The following is a 20,940-nucleotide window of genomic DNA, read 5'->3' as shown; positions in this document are numbered from 1 at the left end:
TCAAAATTAGTGGTGGGACTCGATTAACATTTTTAACCAAAAGAATTGCAGCATATAATTAATTAATCACATTCTCATTGAACACCATATTCTGACAACATAACCAACATTCTCAATTCAAAAATCCTTTTTAGTGCTGAATTATTGAATAAATAGACACATAAGAACAGTGTTATATATTGTTTTTAATCTGTTCTTCAGATTATTCAACCATCGGATTATAGCAATGTGTTTTTCTATCATTCAGCTTCCCAGTGTTTCAGTGACTCCTGATCATTTGTGGCTCTTCTTTAGAAATCTGGGCTGTGGACGCTGACATTAGCGTTAGCTGCTACATCTTTAGCACTGAGATGTTATTTTAGGCTTTCTTAGCTGCGCTGATAGGCTAACTCGTTTTAGTATAACTTTAACACAGTAATAGTCTTTTCCACTATCTCAGATCAGTTGATGAAGCAGAATTTAACCGTGTTAAAATCTCGGCATTATTATTGTAACTGCATGTAAAACCTGGCTGAGGTTGATGATTTAATCCCACATTATGGGATTAAATTAAACCAGGCAATCTCCATGCTTTACAGCTTATTACTGCTGTATCCGAACTCTGTGTGGAAAGGGTGTTTCTTTTACCTTATCTTAAAAAAACAAGGCTCTTTTTAGGTTAGTTTTAAGGAAATTTTTCCTGTTGAGAATGAATTGAAGTAACAAGTTAAACCTTTTGCCAAGATAATTTACAAATGATGGACCAAACACATTTCCTATGTTTTTCTCTGTTTATTTAGATTCATGACATTCCTTCTGCAACATATCAAAGCTGCATCTGATGCCTGATATGTTGACACCATCATCATAAACTCTTTATTTTCTCCTCCACACATCTGTGACTCTTTTTTTGTCTGTTTTCTCCCTGGCCTCTCCTCACCTCCTCTCTGTGGACCGTTCCATGACGCCTTGCATGATTGTTCTGTCTCTCATTCTGGCCATTGCCATGTTTGCCTGACCATTAAAGGGGGACTCTCTGCCCAACCTGGACCACCTTTTGCCCCTTTGCCCTCCACCAAACCCTGTGAACGAGCCAGTGCGCCTGGCTCCTGTCCCTGCATGGAGAAAGGTAGCTGCAGATCTGATTAACCAGCAGGGAGGAAGCTGTGCTGCGTTGTGTGTTTGTTGAGAGAACATTGTGTCTGTTGTGCTATCTCTTCCGTGCTTGTTCTGTTCTGATTCAGAGACGCACCCAACAGCAGGAGAAGCTGAGCATTCGCTACAAAGAAATGGTCAAATGTCAGACGCTACCCAGCCTAGGGGATCAGGTATGGTTAGTTAGCGCCGTAGTTCTCCAGCCCTTAGAAACTCTTCACATCCTTAGATGATGCATCATAGATCAAAGTTTGTAGAGCACGATATAGAATGTGCACATTTAGTGTACAAGGATAAACAATTCTGCAGTTGCATAAAAAAAATACTGTTGTGAGATCGATAACAAGTGATGCTCTGATCTGCCGATACTGATTTTAGCCAGTTACGATTTCCAATATTGACTCTTTCTAATCACATTGAGGCGCCAAGACGTATTGGAAGTACAGGATTTTTCTCCGGTTGTTTCTCCCAGGATAGCCTTGGCTTCTACTTCTACTAATGATTAGATGCGTACCTTTGCCGTAATATTTGATTTCATCTTGCTAATCTTACTTATGTATGAAGTATATGAACGTTAATATTCTTACTCTGTAGAAAAGTGTTTGCTGCAAATCCACAAATACTCAGAGATCCTCCAGCCTTTTGTCTGCCAGATTGACGGCTCTCCATGGCCGCCACATCTTTCCTCATCAAAGGGTTTTCAATAAATTACACGTTTAGTTTGCATCCTTGTCTGTTTGTGCAGCTGATCATGCAGCACTCTATGACCATTTTTACTGTGAAATCAACGAAATAAGAGCGATATTAGACGACAAACTTTACAGGAGGGAACACGCTCATTGATTGTTTTGAAGTCCGTCATGACGAGTCGCCTTGGAGTCATAAACCATTCAGACAAATGTCTGATTGCGGTCGCATTTAATTAGTAGTGTGAAATGCACCGTGTTATCAGATGGATTCTTCACACTGAACTCTTGTTAGTTTGACTAGGAAGGCGTGAATGCGTAATCAAACTCTGATGCAGAACAAAAAAGTGAATTTTGGTCTGCCTACAAACCTCTGTCTCAGTTCGCTTGAGGTGAATTCTTCCGTGGTTTGAATTTAAGCAGATTGGTGACGGTTCCAAAAACAGGAAGAGGACTACACCGCAGGGCATTCTGGGTAAATACAACCAAAACAAACGTCTGGCACTAGCAGCAGAAAAGAAAAATCCTACAACCACTGAAGTCCTACACCACTCCATTTTTGTTTCCATTTTGTGAAAAAGAAGTTGAGCTCAGTGTTTTCTTCGTTTCCTTCAGTGGTTTTCGGTGCAGCGCCCCCACAGACGAGGAGGGGAACTGGTTTTTTAAAGGATTTGGTTGGTGTCTCAGTGCGGTGTGAAAGAGAACTGTAGCAGCTGAAAATGTAACAAATGTTGCAACTTTGATCTCCAATCAAAACAAATCCCTGTGTGTGTGAGGGGTGTGTGTGTGTGTGGTTGTTTTTCATTGGTGTTAATTAGTCTTGGTTGTAATTGTTGCAGCCCAACTAAAAGCTCACTACAGTTGTTTTCCTATCCAACTTGTCGATTCACCCCACATCTGGTTTAGAAGCTCTGCTGCATTTAATACTATAATAAACTTTTGGTTTATTATGACTTGTTTTCTTCACTTATTTACTTTTGCACATCTTATCGTTTTATTCTTCCTCTCCTGAATTTGCTGTTCCTGTCCCTCACTTTTCAAGGCCAGAAGCGCTGCAGATCAAACGTCCAGCTCGGGCTCTCGGAGCTGCCCAAAGAAAACCATTCTGCTTCCTTCCTCCTCCTCCACTTCCTCGCTCTCTCTTCACTCAGAGGTGACATAAAGTCTGCTGTTTGTTTCTATTTGTCTGCCTCCCTTAGCTATAAATTTGCAGCAGACCTTCCCCTAGCCTCCCTTTAGCCTCCCTTTACTCCAGCTGCTCTCCGTGTTTTCCCGTCAGTGTCACATTAACTTTGTGGAGAGATCAGGTTGTCTGTAAAGATGGGGAGAATTGTTTTTAGAAACCCTTTTCTACTCGTTTCTGTTTTCAAGAATTTTCCCCCAGAGGAAGAGGAGCTTGAATACTATGAAAGGCCTCTGACACACAGGGTACAGTACTGCATCTCTATATGTTCATAAGATCTTAAAAACCTGTTAGAGCCAACCCTGAAGTCTCACCAGAGCTCCTTTAACAGGAAGGGAAGCAGTCACTCACAGTTGACCTCGCTCCCATTCACATCCCTGGTATTCAGGAGCGGGCCGACCGCCTCATCTCCAAGCATAAGGGCAAAGCTGATAAACCACCAAAGGTGCTCAGCATGCATGGACATTCTTCTACCTTTGGACTCATTTGTTGCACAGATCAAAACTTTTCTGCTGAGTCTGCACATCTAATTTCCCCTTTCAACCTTCCTCTGCCTCCCGGAAGCCTAAGAAAAAGCCGTCCCGTTTCGTTTTAGAGCAGTGGTTCTTGACCCGAGGCCTGAGTCAGAGCCCAGTGTCACCTCTGTCCTCCTCTGAAGCTTCCAGAAAGGTCAGACTGAGACTCACCCTCTGCAGTGCTGAAAAATAACAGTTTTCCTTGAAAATAAAACTGTAATTGAAGTTTCACCTTAATTTTTCACATTCTGAGTTTATTTAAAGTGAAGTCTAGTTTTGTAAGACATGCTTGTGCTGTATTTGCCTACTAATCCTTTGGCATCATGTACACACCCTGCTTTAAATTACTGCATGAATGAAAGGCTCAGTTTGCGCCACAAGCTAGGCTAATTGATTGAGAAGTTTGAATCTTGGTGCTTTATTCCTGCAGTTCCCCTTGGTAACTAAATCAATTGCTTTTCTGCAGGAGTCAGTGAGGCCTCTGGACTCTGAGCAGATGCCCATATATGTGCTTAGTATTCAGGAAAGAGCCGAACAACTTGAATTTCAGTTGGAAGGCAAGGGAGTCGGGCCGCAGGTGAATCCCCCATTCAGCTGAAAATAGTAAATGAAGAATGTCTGATGCTTATTAATGACAGAAAAAGGATGTAGTGAGCATCTTTACAAAGATCATCTATGCAGGAAATTCATAGAACTTTGTAGAAGGAAACAGGTCAAGAGAGTCCAAAAAACGCCTTTTGGAACTATTTAGCAGTTTAGATTGTAAATGAAATCAATTTTCTTTCGTGTAAACTAAACCCATGAAAACTTTCCTCTCTCCCTCTTGAGCCAAAGAAAAAACCCTCTCGTTTTTTTATGGAGCGATGGCACCTGGCCCGCGCCCAGAGCCCCCCCGACACCCCCCCGTCCGCCTGCTCCAGACAGGTAGTCATTTCGCACCTGGAGGGCACGGATTGCTGACGCTGACACACTGCACCTGCATTTGGTGTTCCAGGAAGATGCATCACCACAGTTAGCTTCAAAATGGCTTAACACGACTAAACTCACTGCAGACTTTCATCCTGCTGAGAAATGAAAACACAAACTGAGCTGCAACCTGCTGCACATTGATTGTTGTTGCTGTGATTAATAATTGTGTTGTGTTTTTCTGTAACTGTGGCTCTGAACTCTAAATATTATCACCACAGAAAGCGGTTCCATTCATCTGTACTGGCAGTTCTCATTCTGCAGTTGCAATAAATTCTGGTGCTATAGTGGATAAAAATTGTATCTGAGAGGTTTAATAGGATAAAATCTTATCGTACTGAAGATATTTGTTTCAAATCTAGATGAACTATCAGCTTTAGTTAAGAGCAGGAAACTGGCTTTCATTTTGCTTTTGGTTTTCAGTCCTTGTTAAAGTCATCAAGTAAATGTGTTTGTGTGTGTTTTATTTGAGCATTTCTCACTTTGTAAAGCCAATTTTTTCCAACAAATAGTACATTGTAAAGCTAGGCCTCCACAAGGTTGCTGTTTATGGATAATATTAAGGATTGAGTTTATGTTAGGTTAATTGTTACTTATATATGTACTAGTAATGGTTTGGTTTAGGCTAAAGGTCACAGTTAGAGTTCAGAGATGAATAGAAGTCAATCCAAAGTCCTTGTGAAGGTAGAAACAAATAACGTGTGTGTTTTATCATCTCTGTGTTTGTGTGAGTGAAAAATGCTGCTTGAAGTGACTGTGGAAGCATAATCCATATGCATTGCAGAAGCACTGATTAGATTTCTGTTTAGAAACTTTGTTAGTTTATTTTTTCATCTGTGAAGCTCAAGCTGAGACATAGTGATAAACTTCAAGTGTTTATTTCTGTTGATTTGAGTAAATATGTCTTGCAGCCAAAATTCAGCTTCTCTGAAATGGATAATATTATGTATGACTTACAAAAAAAAAAGGAATGTTTAGTGGAAGGAAAAATGCTGTCGCATTACGGTGCTGAGAGGCCAAATCTCCTCCCATTTTGGAGGAACATGGGGAGTGTCATGATGATTTGATAATCCATGTTGTCTTCTCTTCCTCTAGGATATTTCTGGTCCAAAATAAGTTCAGGATATGTTACAGAACGTCGTGTTTCTGTCTGCTGACAAGTTTCAAAGGCAGGGCTAATTTAAGTCCCAGTAGGACTAGGGTTAGGGTAGGTATTGGTACTGTTAAAAGTACCAATACCTGGTAACCATGGCAACACCCACAAAACAACCTGACCCGATCCCTACATAGAATCTTATGTGGTGACAAGAGACACCAGAACCAAAACGCTAGAGGTCAGTGTTAAAGCTTCCTGAGCAGCTCAGCAGAACCGCAGGCTGGCCTCCATGCTGCTCTGCATTGATGCAGAAATTCATGCAAAAGGAGCCCAGACCGTGTCCTGAATGCAGATACTGTCTGCAGATGATCCACTTTGCTTGTGCACTTTTTTCTGCCACATTTTCCTTCCACTAAACTTTCCTTTAATGTGGATACAGTGTCTGTGAACAGACAGCTTCGCCTGCAATGACTTCCTGTAGGTTATACCATAATATTTCAACATTAGTAATACTTACTTTAAGTCTGTTTTATGTAAATCTTAAGTTTTCTGAGAAGCTGAATTTGCTGTTTTCTTTGCCATGATGATTAAAACTGACAGAAATATCTACTGGTAATTTATCACTTTGTGTGTAATAAGGGAGTTTCACCTGTGTGAAGGAGTGCAGGAGTTCAGTTGGGTTTCGGTTTGTTGTCATGAGCTGAGTTTTGTTTGCCGTTTGTTCAGTGAGGCGGCTGCAGCGCTTCTTAACGCTTGGTCAGTCAAGCATGGAAACGCAGCTCTGTCGTGTGTCAACTCCCTTTTTCCCTCTGCTCATACACACACCTTTTCCCTTTTGTTCTCCATGTCCCATTCCTGTCCTCCAGTCATTTCTAATGTTTCTTCACTGTCTCTCATGCTGCTGCTAGCACTTGGTGAGGATGTACACAGGGGGAGTTAGCACCCTGGCTGAGCAGCTAGCCGGCCAGCTTCAGTCTCAGGAAGAGTCCAAACCCACACATGTACCAGAAAGGAGGGATTTGGTAAGCATGTTGTCTGTAGGGTAGAAAACACCAAAGCAATCCTTTGTGCTTAATCAACTGACTAATTATTACAAATCATCCACCCACAGTTTGACTGTTCTTCTTTTATTATTTAGAAAGAACATAAATACTCAAAAGGGTTGAACCCCAAACATTTTGCAAGTGAGCTGTTTTGGCAAAAAACAAATATGGAAGACCTGGAACAGACAATTTATGGCAAAACAGTGTCAAGACTCAATAAAATTAATGAATTGTGTCAGGAATGTCAAAAGTTTTTGTCTTTATGTTGCGTCATTTAGGAAATAAAACATTTGGAAAACATCAGAGCGGATTTTTTTTTTTTTTTTAAATGTTGTCTTTCACAATTTAGTATCCGATTCCCAATTCGGTGACGCCTTGTTACTTTGGGGTGATCTGCCAGAAATCTTCAAGGCCCACATCAATGAGTTCTACATTTCCTGAATCCAGACAAATTCCTGCGTTTCCATGTGTGATATGAGGAGAAAGAAAGAAAACTGAGGGTGTAAGCAGGAGTCGCTCAAGGATGAGCAAATTTTTAAAAAGCTGGAGAGACACTGTAGCATCAGAAGAATTCTGACATTGAAATCCATGATGAAAATGAAATATGAGCAAAACATTGGAGAGGGACTCTATGAAAATGGTAAAAGATATGAACAAGCAGAGATATGCAGAAGTAGTTGAAGAATATGACTGCATTTTAAAGTCTCTAGGTGAAAGTATATGGAAGTAGGTCACTTTTCATTGTTGTATTTCATTTAGAAAGGACATAAATACTCAAGGATTGTATAAAAAGGATGGAACTCATAATAACCTGGCTTTCCCTTTTGTTCTGTGTTTTCATCTAAATGCTGATGCGACTGTTTTTCTTGCAGGGTTCTTTCAGGAAAGAGTTCCCCGTCAACATTGGCGGCAGCGACGTCTGCTTCTTCTGCCGGAAGAGAGTCTACGTCATGGAGAGGCTGAGCGCGGAGGGGAAGTTCTTCCACCGCAGCTGCTTCAAATGCGACTACTGCGGGACAACGCTGCGACTTTCCTCCTACGCATTTGATGTGGAGGACGGTGAGGCCAACACTCAAAAGCATCATGCTGTTATTTTAGATGCACACACACACAAGATTCCTCGGCTTGAGTGTTACTGAACCAACCCAGAAACAGTTGGAAATATTTCAGCTGCTGGTGAAATAAAAGGAACTTTTTTTTTCCTGAAAACAAAATTACTCCCAACAATCTGAATGATAAACGAGATAAACTGCAGGGTTTGAAGCAGTGTAACTCTGCTGCCCTCTAGTGTCAGTTTTGAGCAATGTGTGTGTGAGCAAAGTCCTTTTTAAATCACAGATTTTTTTTTTGTTAAGAATTTAACTGATAAATAGTTTCAAAACGTTTTTTTTTTTTTATACAATGTATCCTGTACAATTTTCCCAAAAAATAACTGACAGTGTAGTGTTGCATTGTAGGCAATAAAATGTTTATTTTCTTATTTAGGAAAGTATTGTAAGTATTGTATTTTTTAACGTATTTCTAATATTTCCTAAAATAAGCTTAAGCGGTAAAATGAAAAACCGCAGAATGTGGCAATTTTTTTAATGCGAATAATAAATGGAATAATCAATTTCTTAAATAATCGCTAGCTGTAGCCCTAGTTTAAATTACACCAAAGTTTATGTTTTTATGTCCTTTTTTCAGTTAGTTTTTTCATCTAATAGTTATTTTTCAGTTGAATTGTTCAATGAACTCTGGAATTATAGCAAGTGTGCTGATACTTTTTCTTTAATCTAACGTTTAAAAATGCAGAAATCAGAACATTAGTTTGTTTGTGTCGGGGTTTACAGTCTGTGCTCTCGCCCTGAACCTGCCGGTCCTGTGATCGCGGACCTTCTCTCTCTTCGAGGTTTCCATTGTTCTGACGGACAGGCAGCAGATTGTTGGGGGAGACAGAGTAGCTGTTTCTCACTGTTTTCTGTGGGATTGCTGCCCACTGAGGGTCTGAGCTGAAACACAAAGGCACTTCTCTTTTATTTTAATTTGCACACAGTCCACCTTCTGCAGAACATTATTCTGTTTCATGTGATTATATTTTCTGTTCTTCTCTTTTTCTTCCAGGGAAATTTTACTGCAAGCCTCACTACTGTTATCGACTGTCTGGTTACGCCCAGAGGAAGAGGCCGGCTCCTTCTCCTTCTCCCGCTCCGGTCTCAGCTAAGGTGCCTCTATTTATTTATTTTTTTTTACGCTGATTAATGCGTCTTCCTTCCTTACAAAATCAGACAGTTGTTACACTGTGGTTTGAAGAATCACATGTTTTCTGGATCGCAGGAAAACCAGATGCCCCTAACTCCGATTCAGACCGTGGACGGCCCCAGCAGGGCGGCGGCGGCGGCTCCCTCGGCTGAGATCCCGCCCTCAGGTACCAGATTTTCCTCTGTAGATGTGGTGGCTGTGTCCCGCCGTCTGGCCGTGGGGGTGGGAGTCCCTCTGCGCGCCCTCCGCTACTCCCTGTCCTGGACTTGTCACCAGGTGGCGCTCAACCCCTTAGATTCTCCCTTCCTTTGCACCTACTGCATCTACCTCTTCTGCTGTTTCACTGTCAACATCCTTCTGAGCCTCCTCTAGCATGAAACCTCCTTTTGATTTGATCTCACTCTGTTTTAGTCTCTGCTCACTAATTTGAGCGAGATTTAAGGATTACTAACGGAACTGGATGTGTTCATGTTGATCTTTTTTTTTTTGGTTAATTTATTCCTGAAGACACATCATCCACATCTCCTTTTGCCAATTTAGGATTTGTAATTGGCAGAGGAAGTTAGGTAGAGGTCTTGTAGTAAAATCGTAGAGTTGAATGGTGCATTATGAATCTTTTTCTCTTGGCTTAGAAATTCAGATGAGCTGATCAGGATTCCTGCTGATCAGCTTCAGGCAGCTGTATTCCATTTTAACTGAATCATATTAATTTAAAACCCACTAAACTATCAGCTGCTTGTGGTTTTCTGCCTGTTTTTATGAAGATCCAAGCCAAGAGTCCCTGTTTTGTGTTTGTAACCTTTTACTAGCCTGTGACTGCTCTTTCTTTAGCTCTACCTCCTCCTTGTGTGATGTGTTTCCTTTCATGCCTGCTGTGTGATCTTCTCTTTTCTCTGTAAGCTGTTCTGCACCTAAACATTACCCACCGTGCTGTAATGAAGTGCCTGTATCAGTGCTTTGTGAGCTTTACCTTTCCCTCTCCTAGTGGAGCATCTTAAAACTGGGAGCTTTGTTAGTGCTGGAAGCTGTGCCCTCTGATTGACTGATTTTTATCCCCCTTTCAAAGCTTTGTTTTTTCTCAGTGCAGCGTAACATTTCTGCATGTTAAATAGGACTAGATGCAGCTAAATAATGAACACTTTGCTGAAAATATACAGAATATAAACAAAAGTATCGTTTTTGGTTTGTGCAAACTTTGTGCTTTATGTCTTATCTTAATTAAAGGATTAATTTAAATGTTTGATTAATTACTTTCTTCTTAAAGTTTAAACTATTGAAAGGGTTCTTTATTTCCCATTAAATGTTGCCTGATTTGTCAGTCTAGCAGCAGATTTGAGTACTTTGGTTCTCATCTTTTCTCATGAGAGATTCCAGCCCATATCATCACACTGCCTCCACCAACAGCAAACTCAGCTCTGCTGCTCAGTCCACAGACATGGAACCATTTAAGGGTAAATTAGCCACTGATCTATGAGATTTATTGTTATCAAACATAGTTAATATATATATATATATAAAAAAACATCTAAAAACTGATTTTTTTACATTTTAGATACATTTAGATAATGTAGGATGCTTGTAAATAAAATAGTATAAGAATAAAAATGGTGGTTTAGTTTAATATTGGTGTTCAGATATAAAGAAATCACGACATTTAACCTTTAAAGTAATTGCGTTATGGTATAATAACGTATTACAAATTATTATCTTAAATAATTTGGAGATAGCTTAGAGTGTAAGATATTTTACATGAGATGTTATATTTTATTCGCGTCATTTGAAAGCAAATACACAAAGTCCTTCAGTTATTTTCACCCCAGGTCAGGGCCGGGTTTAGAAGGATGTTGGTCTCTGGGCTGCAGCCATATTTGGTGCCTCGTTCCAAAACAGCAAAAATCTTTTATTGTAGGTCTGTACATCAGCATACGGTGGCTCATTTTTGTTCCTAAAAAGATGGGCTATAATTTGCCTGAATAGTATTTACATGTAATATGAAGTGCAATATTTGCTAAACATTTATATTTATTTTAGCCATTTCCTGATTTCTGAAGATCAGCACATCTCCCCTATTTGAACATGTTCTCTTGTCTTTCCCCTTTTGAAGAGTTCTAAAGAGAAATGGGGTCTTTTGTTACTGGATATTTATACCCCAGAAAAACAGGAATTTGCTGACTAACAATCAATTATTTACTTTTTCATATGAAATTATTGGGAAAATTTGATTCATTTAGTGATAAAATGTATCGTAAGTATTTTTCAACATAACAATAAAAATTAAAACCAGATAAAAGAGGAATATAAAAATAATTCCAGCTTTATTGGCAATAGTTTAATTTTAAAGAAATGCTTCAGTTATATTTACTTAAAATAAATTAATTTGATGTTAATAATTGTAAGAATTAAACAATTCATCAACAATGAATAAACTTAGTACAAGGATCAACACAAAATTAAACATCCCAGGGAAAAAAAATGAAATAAAACAAAATCAGAGATGGTCAAAAAACAGATAATAAGGGATTTTAAAATGAAAGTGTCAAAAAACAGATAATAAGGGATTCAATATGAAAGTGTCATTGTGTTGCACCTTTTCCTGAATCCTCAGTTGATTCGGTTGCCAGATTCAAGGTTCTGAGGCATCAGAATCTTGTTTTAGTTCAGAATTCATTCACACTTTGTGTGATCTGAACAGTTTTAAGGTTTGCTTTTCAGGATGGGATTAAGGAAAGGCACCAGCCTTTTGTATTAAACTGTAGCATAAGATAACTTTAGTGTGTTAAGATTACATGTTTGTTTTTATTGTTTGCTGTAGGAATATAATCTAATCCAATAAATTCAAAAGCGAAATTGTTGTGTCCTTGTGGGTTTGTCCTAACGTTGGTGTGAGCCGTTTGAATGGAGATCAGGTGTAACAAAGCCTGGAGACTGAAATGATTAGTCTGATTATTCGTGATGAATTGATTATTGAGATAATCGTCAACTATTTTGGTAATTTATTAATTGTTAACTGGAGTATTCAGTCTCAAAAGGGCAATTTACTGAAAGAAAAAAACATATTCAGGGGAGTAGTTAAGATAAAACTACAAGAAATATATACATACTGTATTTAAAATAAAGCTATTTTTGTTTGTAAATATGTTTTAGGCAAAACTGCAGTTTTAGCTTCACTCAGTTCAAATTTACTAAAGGAATGCTATGTTATTGAATTTTAAGCAATAAAACATTTTTTTCTTATTTAAAAGAGGAATTGAATTATTTGTTTATTTACATATTTCTAATGTTTTAAAAAGGCATAAGGAGTTAGATGAAAAATCAGTAGAATGTGCCATTTTTTAACTCTGATTCATGTCCAGTTTGTCTCTGTTGGAGTCGGTCCTGCATGGCGCCGTTTCTCCTCTCCTGCATCCAGTCGATTCTCAGCCGTGTGTTTTTTGCTCTTTTTCTTCCTCCGGCTCGTTTCCACCCTGGGGTCTGCGTTTAACGCCGGACCACAGCACCGGAGGTCAACGGCGTGCAGGAGCCCAGCATGGCTAAACGTCTCCGTGGAACCCCGGAGAGGATCGAGCTGGAGAACTACCGCCTGTCCTTGCAGCGGGAGGAGGAGCTGGAGGAGGTGCCGGAGGAGACGCTGGCCGAGCACAACCTGAGCAGCGTGCTGGACAAAGCCACCGACGTCGACTTGGGCTCCAGGTTAGATCCTGTGAATTAAAGCGTTAACTCTGCTTAATTCACGCTCTTTTAAAGCCATTAGTTTCTTTTTTACGCGCTGTGAATTTTAGGTTTCTGTACTTTTTGGACGTCTTCTGCGCTGCAGTTTGAACATCGTTTCCTTCTCTGTTTCAACTGTTTCTCTATGGGGATAATGTCTCCGGTTTTTTACTAATGTAATCTGTGAGAAGAACTAAACTCTCTCTGCACTGGAAAAACCCTGAAATTAGTTTACTATTATTAACAAAACAACAAAGCAAAGCATCATTTTAAATGCAGCTATTCACGACTGAAGCAACACTAAACTGCTACGATATTATTGCTGGACAAAATAAGCGAACAACTGATCACAATATAAGCATTTAATATCATTTGATGTCGATAACTGTTAATATTGATAATTATTGATTAGTTTTTTGTTTTAAATACCTGAAATACTGACATACTGTCGGCGTGACTTTTCTGTTTTATCCACAGTATTCACTCGATTTCATTGTTTTTTATTTTTAAGCAGTTATGAGGCGAAACATAAAACTGAATCCTGCACAAGTTAGGTTGTTGCTAAGCAAATAAAGTCTGAGTTAGTTGATGCCACCCACCTTGCTTAATGAGAGGTTGAGCAGATAAATCCATCTCCCAGAATGCTGTTAGGTTCTGGATCAGAGTTCAGTGAATATTCTTTAAATTGAATATTCTATCAGATGTACTGTCTATTGATCTTGATCAATTGTCTATTGTGATTTATATTGTTATTGATGAATTGTCCTTTTTCTTTTGTTTTGGTTTGTAATTTTTGTGCTTTGCTTCTTTATTTTCTTAACAGTAGCTCTGAGTCTGACATGGAGGAAGAGGATGAGCAGGAGGAAGAGGCAGAGGTAGAGGAAGAGGCGGAGGTGGAGGAGCAACCGACCAGCCCGTCGGACCTCGGCGGCGTTCCCTGGAAGGAAGCCGTGGAGCTCCACGCCAAACTGCGAGGCGGTGAGCTGGAGGACGAAGCTCTGGCTGATGCTGCCAGCAGGGATGGAGACGTGGAGGAAGACGAGGAAGAAGAAGAAGAGGAGGAGGAAGATGAGGAAGAATCCAGTGATGGTGATTTTTTTTATTATTTATTTGGTCGTTTTTTCTAGTCTAATCCTGTTTTTATGTATGTTTACATCCTGTTCACACTGTTGTCAAGACAACCCACAGCTCCACCTGCTGTTTGTCAAAAGAAGTGTTTTGTCTAAATGTCACCTTCATCGCCGTCCTCATCCTGTTACTTTCTGTCTGTTCCTCCTGCTCCTCCTTCTCCTCCTCATCCTATGTGTATATGTGTACTGTTTTGGGTGTTTGTCTCCCCCTGCTGTCAGAGGGGGATTACTGCCCCTGGGACAGAGAGCTGCAGTCAGGTCTGTGGCTGGAGAAGCACCTCACTGATGAAGAGGATGTTGGTAAATTCAAAGGTAGCAACAGAAGTGCTTGCGGTGGTGTTTTCAGAAAGCTGACATAACTCTGGCTGATTTCAGTTCCTAAGCTTCTCTACTCTAGGCGCTCCGTTTCTGTTGCTGTGTTTTTGTTTTTGTCGTGGTTTGTTGGTTGAAGTTTTTCCATTTCTTTAAAATTAAAAACTAGGCATGGGTCGGTTAACAGCATCAGAACCACTAAAACATTCTGTCATAACTGTAGCGGAGAAACCTGAGAGGGTCGTAATGCAGCACAGCTTCTTCCCCACATGTTACTGCACACAGCAGGTCAGCTGGCTGAAAGAAAAATTCACAACCTTTCTGTCACCCACAGAAAGGAAAAACTCCCTTTAGCAACTCGATGAGCAGCTGTTTTAAAACAGCAGTTGGCTACAAACGATATGTCTTAAGCTGTTTTTAAAGAGACAGAGACCAATTTCAAGGCATCAGATAAGGCTTTGTTGCAAAGTCAGACTTCCTGTAAGTTGTTTTGATATTTAAAGCGTTTCCATAACAACTGAAGCTCACTTGATTGTGCTAAAAAATGAGACTACATATCTGGAAAATACATAATACTTTAAACTCTGAAATATCCCTTTTACTGATTTACTGCCTTGTTCAGCACAAATGGCTGTAAACACACATCTGTAATTTAGACTTTATTGCAGTTAAACAGAAAAAACGAGCTGTAGACAAGTTTGAGCTGGTTTTACTCAATAATATAATGGTAAAAAATCAATCATTGCAAAAAGCCTCAACAACACTACATCTAAACATGTGACCGCCTGACTGCAGCTGTTTTCTCACAGGTTTAAATATCATTGTGTCATAATATTTTAGCACCAGTGGGAATAATTGTTGGTTTTCCTTTAATAAATCAACTAATTACATTCTGTTTTATGTTTTTTGTGAATCTGTGATATTTTTACTGACACCGGCCCATGCCTACTGCAGACCATTTAACCTGCTTATTAAAGCCTATTTTTATTTGGCTTTGAAATATTAATCTAATAAACTCCACAGATTCCTCCAGGCGCTGCTGTTATGATTTTTTATTGATTGGCAGCATTGCTGTGTGTTCAACAAATGTGCATTTCTTTTTAACTCAGAATTTTCTTATTTTTTAGAGTTTAGTGTTTTTTGCAGCGTATGAATGCATGCAGACTTCCTGTAAGTCTTCCATAAGGAGATCGTTCTACCCCCTCAGTGACTCTTTCTGCCTTTTCTCTCTTTTCATTTCTTGTCTGTGTTTCCTCCTTTGTCCTTGTTTTTCTTCTGCTCATCTTCCTGTCCAACTGTGCGTCTCGTTACTGAAAAACACGACAAACGTTTAGCCAGGAACATACAGATCCAGCAGCTCCTCCAGCCGGTGGATCCCAGCGTCATTCCGAGTTTGGCGAGAGCGCGGCGGGATTCTGACCAGGACGGCCCGGTGGGTTCTGAGCCCACTCTGCCCCCCTCCACAGGTAACCCACCCAGAGGCGCCGTCGTCCTGATGCAGTCCCCGCCATGTTGAGGATCTGATCTCATCGCGGCGGTTCTGTTTGAACATCTGTGTGACAGGAGGGTCCACCCTCCACTAACCCATCTGCTATTTTTAACCATCTTTGATTTTGTTTTATATTTTTTTTCTGGAATGTTTAATTTTGTGTTGAGCCTTTTTCATGTTTCAGCCAGAGTTGCTGTGTAATGTTCTCCAACCTACTCCCAGTGCACCATGTAACCCCCCCATCTGTTCCTTTGATATTTTTTGGTTCTGCTTTGTTCTGTTGTGTTCTGCTCAGTTCTTTTCCCATGTGTCTAATTGCTTTGCCGTTATTTCCCCCACCATCTTTCTGTTGTTCTTCTGGTTTGAGCGTAGCCCCCGCCCACACATCCACCCGACACGAGGCAGTGAGGGTCTGGTTGGAGTCGTTGTCTGGAGGTAGCACAGACCTGAACAGGGATTTGTGTTTTTATCTGTCTGTCGGCTGGCCTTTCCCTGCAGCATGCAGAAAAACTCACGAGCATGCATGCAGCGCCGCAGCCAGCGATCAGACCAGCATCTGTATCTCACCAAGCTTCTCATTTCACCCGCTGCCTTCTGGAAACAAGCTTTCTCTTGGCTTCATGTGCGTTTATTTCACAGAATGAGCTGCTGAGCTCTGAAAACGTTTCCAATGTCTTCAAATGTGTTCAGCTTTTTCACATTTTGTCACATTACAACCACAAACAGCAACGGATTTTACTGGGATTTGATTAACAATCGTTTTCAGCACTTGCCAATGATTCACTGTTAGATTTTGGTCAATTAATCGTATTAATTGTGACGAATTTATTATTGAAGTAATCGTTAACTAATTCCGAAATCAAATAATTATTAACTGGAGTATACAGTCAGAGTTTTCTGAAAGAACAACACAATCAGAGCAATGATTAAGCCAAAACTGTACAAAAAATACAGTTTTTGCATTTAAGATGAAAAACCTTCATTATCTGTAAAATCTGTTCTACCCAGAACTCCTCTAGTGGCAGTTTTAGCTTCACCTGGTATAAATTTTGGGAAGTCTCCTATTAAGCATCTTTTGCTCTCTAGTTATTAACTGGTTATGTGAAAAAACAATCTTTAAATCATCCCTGCACTGTATTGATGTTCAGTCCAGCAGAAAGCGCTGAGCTGTTCACATGTTTGATGTTAGAAGGATTTTTTTGATGCTTCCATTGCTTCACCTGATCCAAGTTTACTAAAGCAGCGCTGTTATTGAAGTTCAGGTAATAAAATGTTTATTTTCTTATTTTACAAAGGAACTAAATTATTTGTTTATTTGCATAAGTGGTCAAATGAAAAATCTGCAGAATGTGTTAGTTTTTTAATCTAACTTATTGTCAGAATAATTTATTAGTAAAATATCCATTAGCTGCAGCCCTGTTAATAGTTGGTCTGTCTCATAACATCCCAATAAAATTCATAAAAGTTTGTGTGACACCATGTGAAGTTTGAGGGATATGAATATTTTTGCAGAGCCTCTGTATGTCCACTTATGCAGCAGTTATTTCTATCAGACACTGCTGTGATGGTTCAGATATTAGCAGACCAACTCCTCTTGAACATGCATAAATTACTGGTATGAACCTGTTGAAGTTTCCTTTAATCTGCTGATTAAAAGCATGAATGAGTGAAAAACTCACCGTGTTGATGCACAACCCGACTTCAGTTGAGATCAGACTCACTAGAATGACTAATTCCTTTCCTGTGCATCCATGCATTCATGTGAACAGATTTAGTTTAGTGCATTTCATTAAAGTGATGACTGGAGGAGTGGTTGGACTGAATTATTGCATGAAATGCTTATTTTTTGTTTTCTTGCTTCAGGTTTGTTTGGGGAAAGCAGCGTTTCCTGTAATATGCTGCTTTTTAACAGTTTAACAGTTTAGTTTCTGCTTCTGCTTCGATCAAACATAATGGACGTCTGCATGCATCTTCATCACTAAGTTCACTCTGGTTTTCTTTTGTTCATGAATTACAGATGACAGACTGCTACTGTCATCTGTGCACTAAACCTTTCTTTGGCACATCAATTTCCTAGTGCTGAATGGAGTAAAATGAATTCTGGCTTTGAAACCTATCCATGCTTTTTCAATGATTTATTGTTTTTACTTTTTTGTTCAAATTAATCCCTATATCTTTGGAGCAACAGACTTTCTGAGAAACGTTCATTCAGACTCTTAGGCTGTCAGGGAATTGGAAAATGTTCTCACCCACTATTGACTTCAGTCAGTCTGTAACAGCCAGATTTCTCATTTCTCTCCGTTTTGGTCTCATACCAGAACCGTGTGAGGATGAAGAGCTGGAAGCTGAAGCAGACAGTCCGGACATGGAGCCCGGCACGGAGCTGGACCAAGGTAAAGAGCCGAAGAATCAAACATGTCCGCTAATTTATCTGTTCTTCTTCATATATCAGAATTATAAAAAGAAGGTTATGTATTAAAATATTATTGCTTGTTAAGCTAAAGCATGAAGATACATTGGAAACCTGTTATTTACATTCTTGACACAGAATAAAAATGCATGTTTTTTATTTTTAAGACGGTGAGAAAACATTTGGATGTCTTTTTATTCTGCATATGTAAATATCTGCCATCCATCCATTTACACTCTTGTCCCTTGTGGGGTCAGGAGAGGTGCTGGTGCCCGTCTCCAGCGAACGTTTCGGGCGAGAGGCGGGGTCACTCTGGACAGGTCGCCTGTCTGTCGCAGAGATATTTGCCAGTAGCAGCAAATAATCACAGAAACATGAAAAGTTGAATAACTTATTCTACATAAGCTGCAGTAAACGTTGAGTTTGTTCCTTCGCAGCAGCTTCCCTGTTGAATGTGATTGGTCAGATAAATTCAGTCAGTATTTTATTCACCTCAATGATTTCATGTAACTGTTTTGTCCAGATGACATTCCTTCGGATGCAGAAGCTGAGGCTCGGCTGCACCAGTCAGAGCAAGACGAAGCTCCTCCAGAGGAAAACAAGGACACAGAAAGTCTGGGGAAAGACTCCAGTATTGGTACAAAACACAAGTTGTTCAGTCAAGCTGATATATTAGGAGATATTTTACACACTTTGTCTTACAGAAGTATCTTACATCACTGAATCTTTTCTGTATTTTTCACATTGCAACAATTATGTAGACGTTTTAATGCTGTTTGGGGGTGCTAGGTAGGTGACTTCTCAGGATTTTGTTTCAGGGTTTTCAGAGTAAATGGGGCTGAACGCACATTTGCATTTGTAAATAAACACCTAAAAAACATTGTTTTCCGTTTGTTTTAAAGTTATGAGCTGCTTTGTGTTTGTCTGTCATGTTAACTCCAATTAACTCCATCCAGTTAAAATAGTTTATATTTGTGTGGAGGTAATGGATGATGGTTTTATTCCTGTTGTGACTTTAGACCCAGCCAGCACCAGCTCACTGCTGAAGGACGACATCGTTCTTTCCCCCCTCAAACCGCCGGCTGAGCCTGTCAGCCCAGTAAGATATTCTACGTACACAAAGTTAAAATGATGGGATGTTTTTTTCAGGAACTCTAACTTTCCCTGCTCCTGCAGGTGAAATCTCCCGGCATCCGTTTCTTCCCGGTTCCCTTCTTACCGGAGGAAGAGAAGACAGCTGTGTCCCCGGCTGTCAGGAACCCGCTCAGCCCTTCATCCGTTTCATTTTCCGCTCCCATCCGGTCTCCCGCTCCTACCGTCACCCTCCCCTCTGTCTCCCCTGCCTCTTCCCCTCCTGTCTCACCCGTCGCCTCTCCTCTGAAGCCATCTGGCCAGTCGCCTGTCAGCTCGCCTGTCAAGTCGCCGCTCAGCTCCCCGATTCGCTCCCAGCCGATTTCACTCCCAGAAACACGCACGCCTAAATCCCCGGTCTTCCCCCACCGCTCCATCTGCCCTCTGACAGGAAACCCCCTTTCCCCGATCTGCGCCCAGCCTTTGCCCTGCCAGGAAGCCTCCTCACCTCTGACCTCTGACTCCCCCGTCAGGACACAGCCCGTCAGCTCAACGCCCGAGCCGCTCAGGTCCGCCGACTCCTCCATTGAGGAAAACGCCTCGAAAAAGTCAGACATCATCGAGGAGTTCTGGCTGAAGAGTGCAGAGATCCGGAAGAGCCTCGGCCTCTCTCCTTTAGACCGAAGCAGTAAAATCCTGGAGAAGACCCCGATACCGGACCCGACCCCTGTGAAGACGCCGTCCACCAGGGAGCCAAAGCCGGCGTTTACCGGCCGCACCGTCATACGCAGACTCAACATCACCCTGGAGGGGCAAGTCATCACGCCGATCGCTCCCGCTCCGGCCAAGAGTGACACAAACCTAACGGCGAACGGTGACAGCTGCAACACGTCGGACTCCACCATGCTCACCCCGCCCTCCAGTCCACCGCCACCCGTCCCCGCCAACCAGTCTCCGGCTGTGCTCAGGCAGAAGAGACACCAGGCGTCTTGGAGCAACGGCACAGAAAAGCTTCCAGCCGACGCTCCGGTTCCTGCGCCCAGGACGCAGCTGAGTCCCACCCCCGCACCCAGGAAACTGCCGTCCCCTGAGGCAGCGCCACAGACCGCCCCGGTTGTGATAATGAGGGAGAAGAAGAAGCAGCCTCGGCCGGCTGAGGTCAGGAAATCGTTTGTGGAGACGGTTGAGGAGATTCCTTTTGCCGACGACGTGGAGGAGACGTACGATGAGCGCACGGCAGAAACGAGCCAGAAGAAGAGTCAGGCGCCGCCCGCCATCAAGCCGCCGCTGCACCTGGCGTTAGCCATGGAGAACGGTAAGCCGAACATCCCAGTAATCCCAGTCTCCAAATCCCAGAGGGCCACTCGGTTTTCCCCAGAGGCCAAGGAGATCGCTGAAGAGAGAATCAGAGCAAGAGAGAAATCTGTGAAGAGCCAAGCTCTCAAAGACGCCATGGCCAAGCAGCTGAACAAAATGAAAGAGTCCGACCCGAACAGCAGCGTCTCCCCTAAGATGGCCTGGAGCGCCACTCCGGATTCAGCTGGAAAGACCAAAAAGTCACCCGGATCTCCCAAAACGTCGGCCGTGAAGGCGCTGGAGTCAAAGAAAGAGTCTGTTCCTGAGCGTTTCTTCAGCAGCAACAAGAGTCTGGACAGCTCAGTGGCGTCGTCAGAGGGATCATCAACGGGCAAGAGCAAGAAGCGGAGCTCCCTCTTCTCACCCCGCAAGAACAAGAAGGAGAAGAAAGCCAAAAACGACGGCAGCAGGCACTCTGGCGCCGAGGAGACGCCTCCCAAACACAAGTCGCTGTGGAAGGCCGTGTTCTCTGGCTACAAAAAGGACAAGAAGAAGAAGGACAACAAGTCGTGTCCGAGCACGCCGTCGTCCAGCTCCACCACCCAGGACTCGGGAAAGAAGAGGATGTCGCCTCTGGGGAAATCCTCAGGTCAGTTCTGC

General features: G+C 41.5%; 1 protein-coding gene and 1 long non-coding RNA gene across 34 annotated transcripts in view; one reads left to right on the top strand and one right to left on the bottom strand.

Annotated features, from left to right (window-relative positions):
* The window catches only part of LOC114160897 (uncharacterized), a 29,473-nt gene extending 17,459 nt beyond the window's left edge, over window positions 1-12,014 (bottom strand). The window contains exon 1 of the long non-coding RNA XR_003598891.1: window positions 10,267-12,014. This is a non-coding gene — a long non-coding RNA (uncharacterized LOC114160897). The remainder of the gene's footprint in view (window positions 1-10,266) is intronic.
* The window catches only part of mical3a (microtubule associated monooxygenase, calponin and LIM domain containing 3a), a 95,712-nt gene that overhangs the window by 54,706 nt on the left and 20,066 nt on the right, over window positions 1-20,940 (top strand). For 19 of the 33 annotated variants that reach the window (XM_028043546.1, XM_028043590.1, XM_028043573.1 and 16 more), the window contains 21 exons: window positions 1,007-1,108; window positions 1,224-1,307; window positions 2,863-2,973; window positions 3,192-3,248; window positions 3,335-3,448; window positions 3,568-3,672; window positions 3,985-4,095; window positions 4,347-4,442; window positions 6,489-6,602; window positions 7,496-7,682; window positions 8,727-8,827; window positions 8,940-9,030; window positions 12,359-12,554; window positions 13,396-13,661; window positions 13,922-14,014; window positions 15,349-15,480; window positions 15,876-15,938; window positions 17,822-17,896; window positions 18,437-18,550; window positions 18,933-19,012; window positions 19,090-20,929. In XM_028043546.1, coding sequence (XP_027899347.1) covers window positions 1,007-1,108; window positions 1,224-1,307; window positions 2,863-2,973; window positions 3,192-3,248; window positions 3,335-3,448; window positions 3,568-3,672; window positions 3,985-4,095; window positions 4,347-4,442; window positions 6,489-6,602; window positions 7,496-7,682; window positions 8,727-8,827; window positions 8,940-9,030; window positions 12,359-12,554; window positions 13,396-13,661; window positions 13,922-14,014; window positions 15,349-15,480; window positions 15,876-15,938; window positions 17,822-17,896; window positions 18,437-18,550; window positions 18,933-19,012; window positions 19,090-20,929 — 4,132 coding nt within the window. The remainder of the gene's footprint in view (window positions 1-1,006; window positions 1,109-1,223; window positions 1,308-2,862; window positions 2,974-3,191; window positions 3,249-3,334; window positions 3,449-3,567; window positions 3,673-3,984; window positions 4,096-4,346; window positions 4,443-6,488; window positions 6,603-7,495; window positions 7,683-8,726; window positions 8,828-8,939; window positions 9,031-12,358; window positions 12,555-13,395; window positions 13,662-13,921; window positions 14,015-15,348; window positions 15,481-15,875; window positions 15,939-17,821; window positions 17,897-18,436; window positions 18,551-18,932; window positions 19,013-19,089; window positions 20,930-20,940) is intronic. The other 14 variants (XM_028043788.1, XM_028043799.1, XM_028043616.1 and 11 more) reach the window with 13 other exon arrangements.

The sequence above is a fragment of the Xiphophorus couchianus genome, chromosome 2 (assembly GCF_001444195.1).
Source record: "Xiphophorus couchianus chromosome 2, X_couchianus-1.0, whole genome shotgun sequence".
Taxonomy (NCBI): domain Eukaryota; kingdom Metazoa; phylum Chordata; class Actinopteri; order Cyprinodontiformes; family Poeciliidae; genus Xiphophorus; species Xiphophorus couchianus.
Note: the sequence above shows the minus strand (reverse complement) of the source record. Positions and strands in the feature narration are given on the sequence as shown.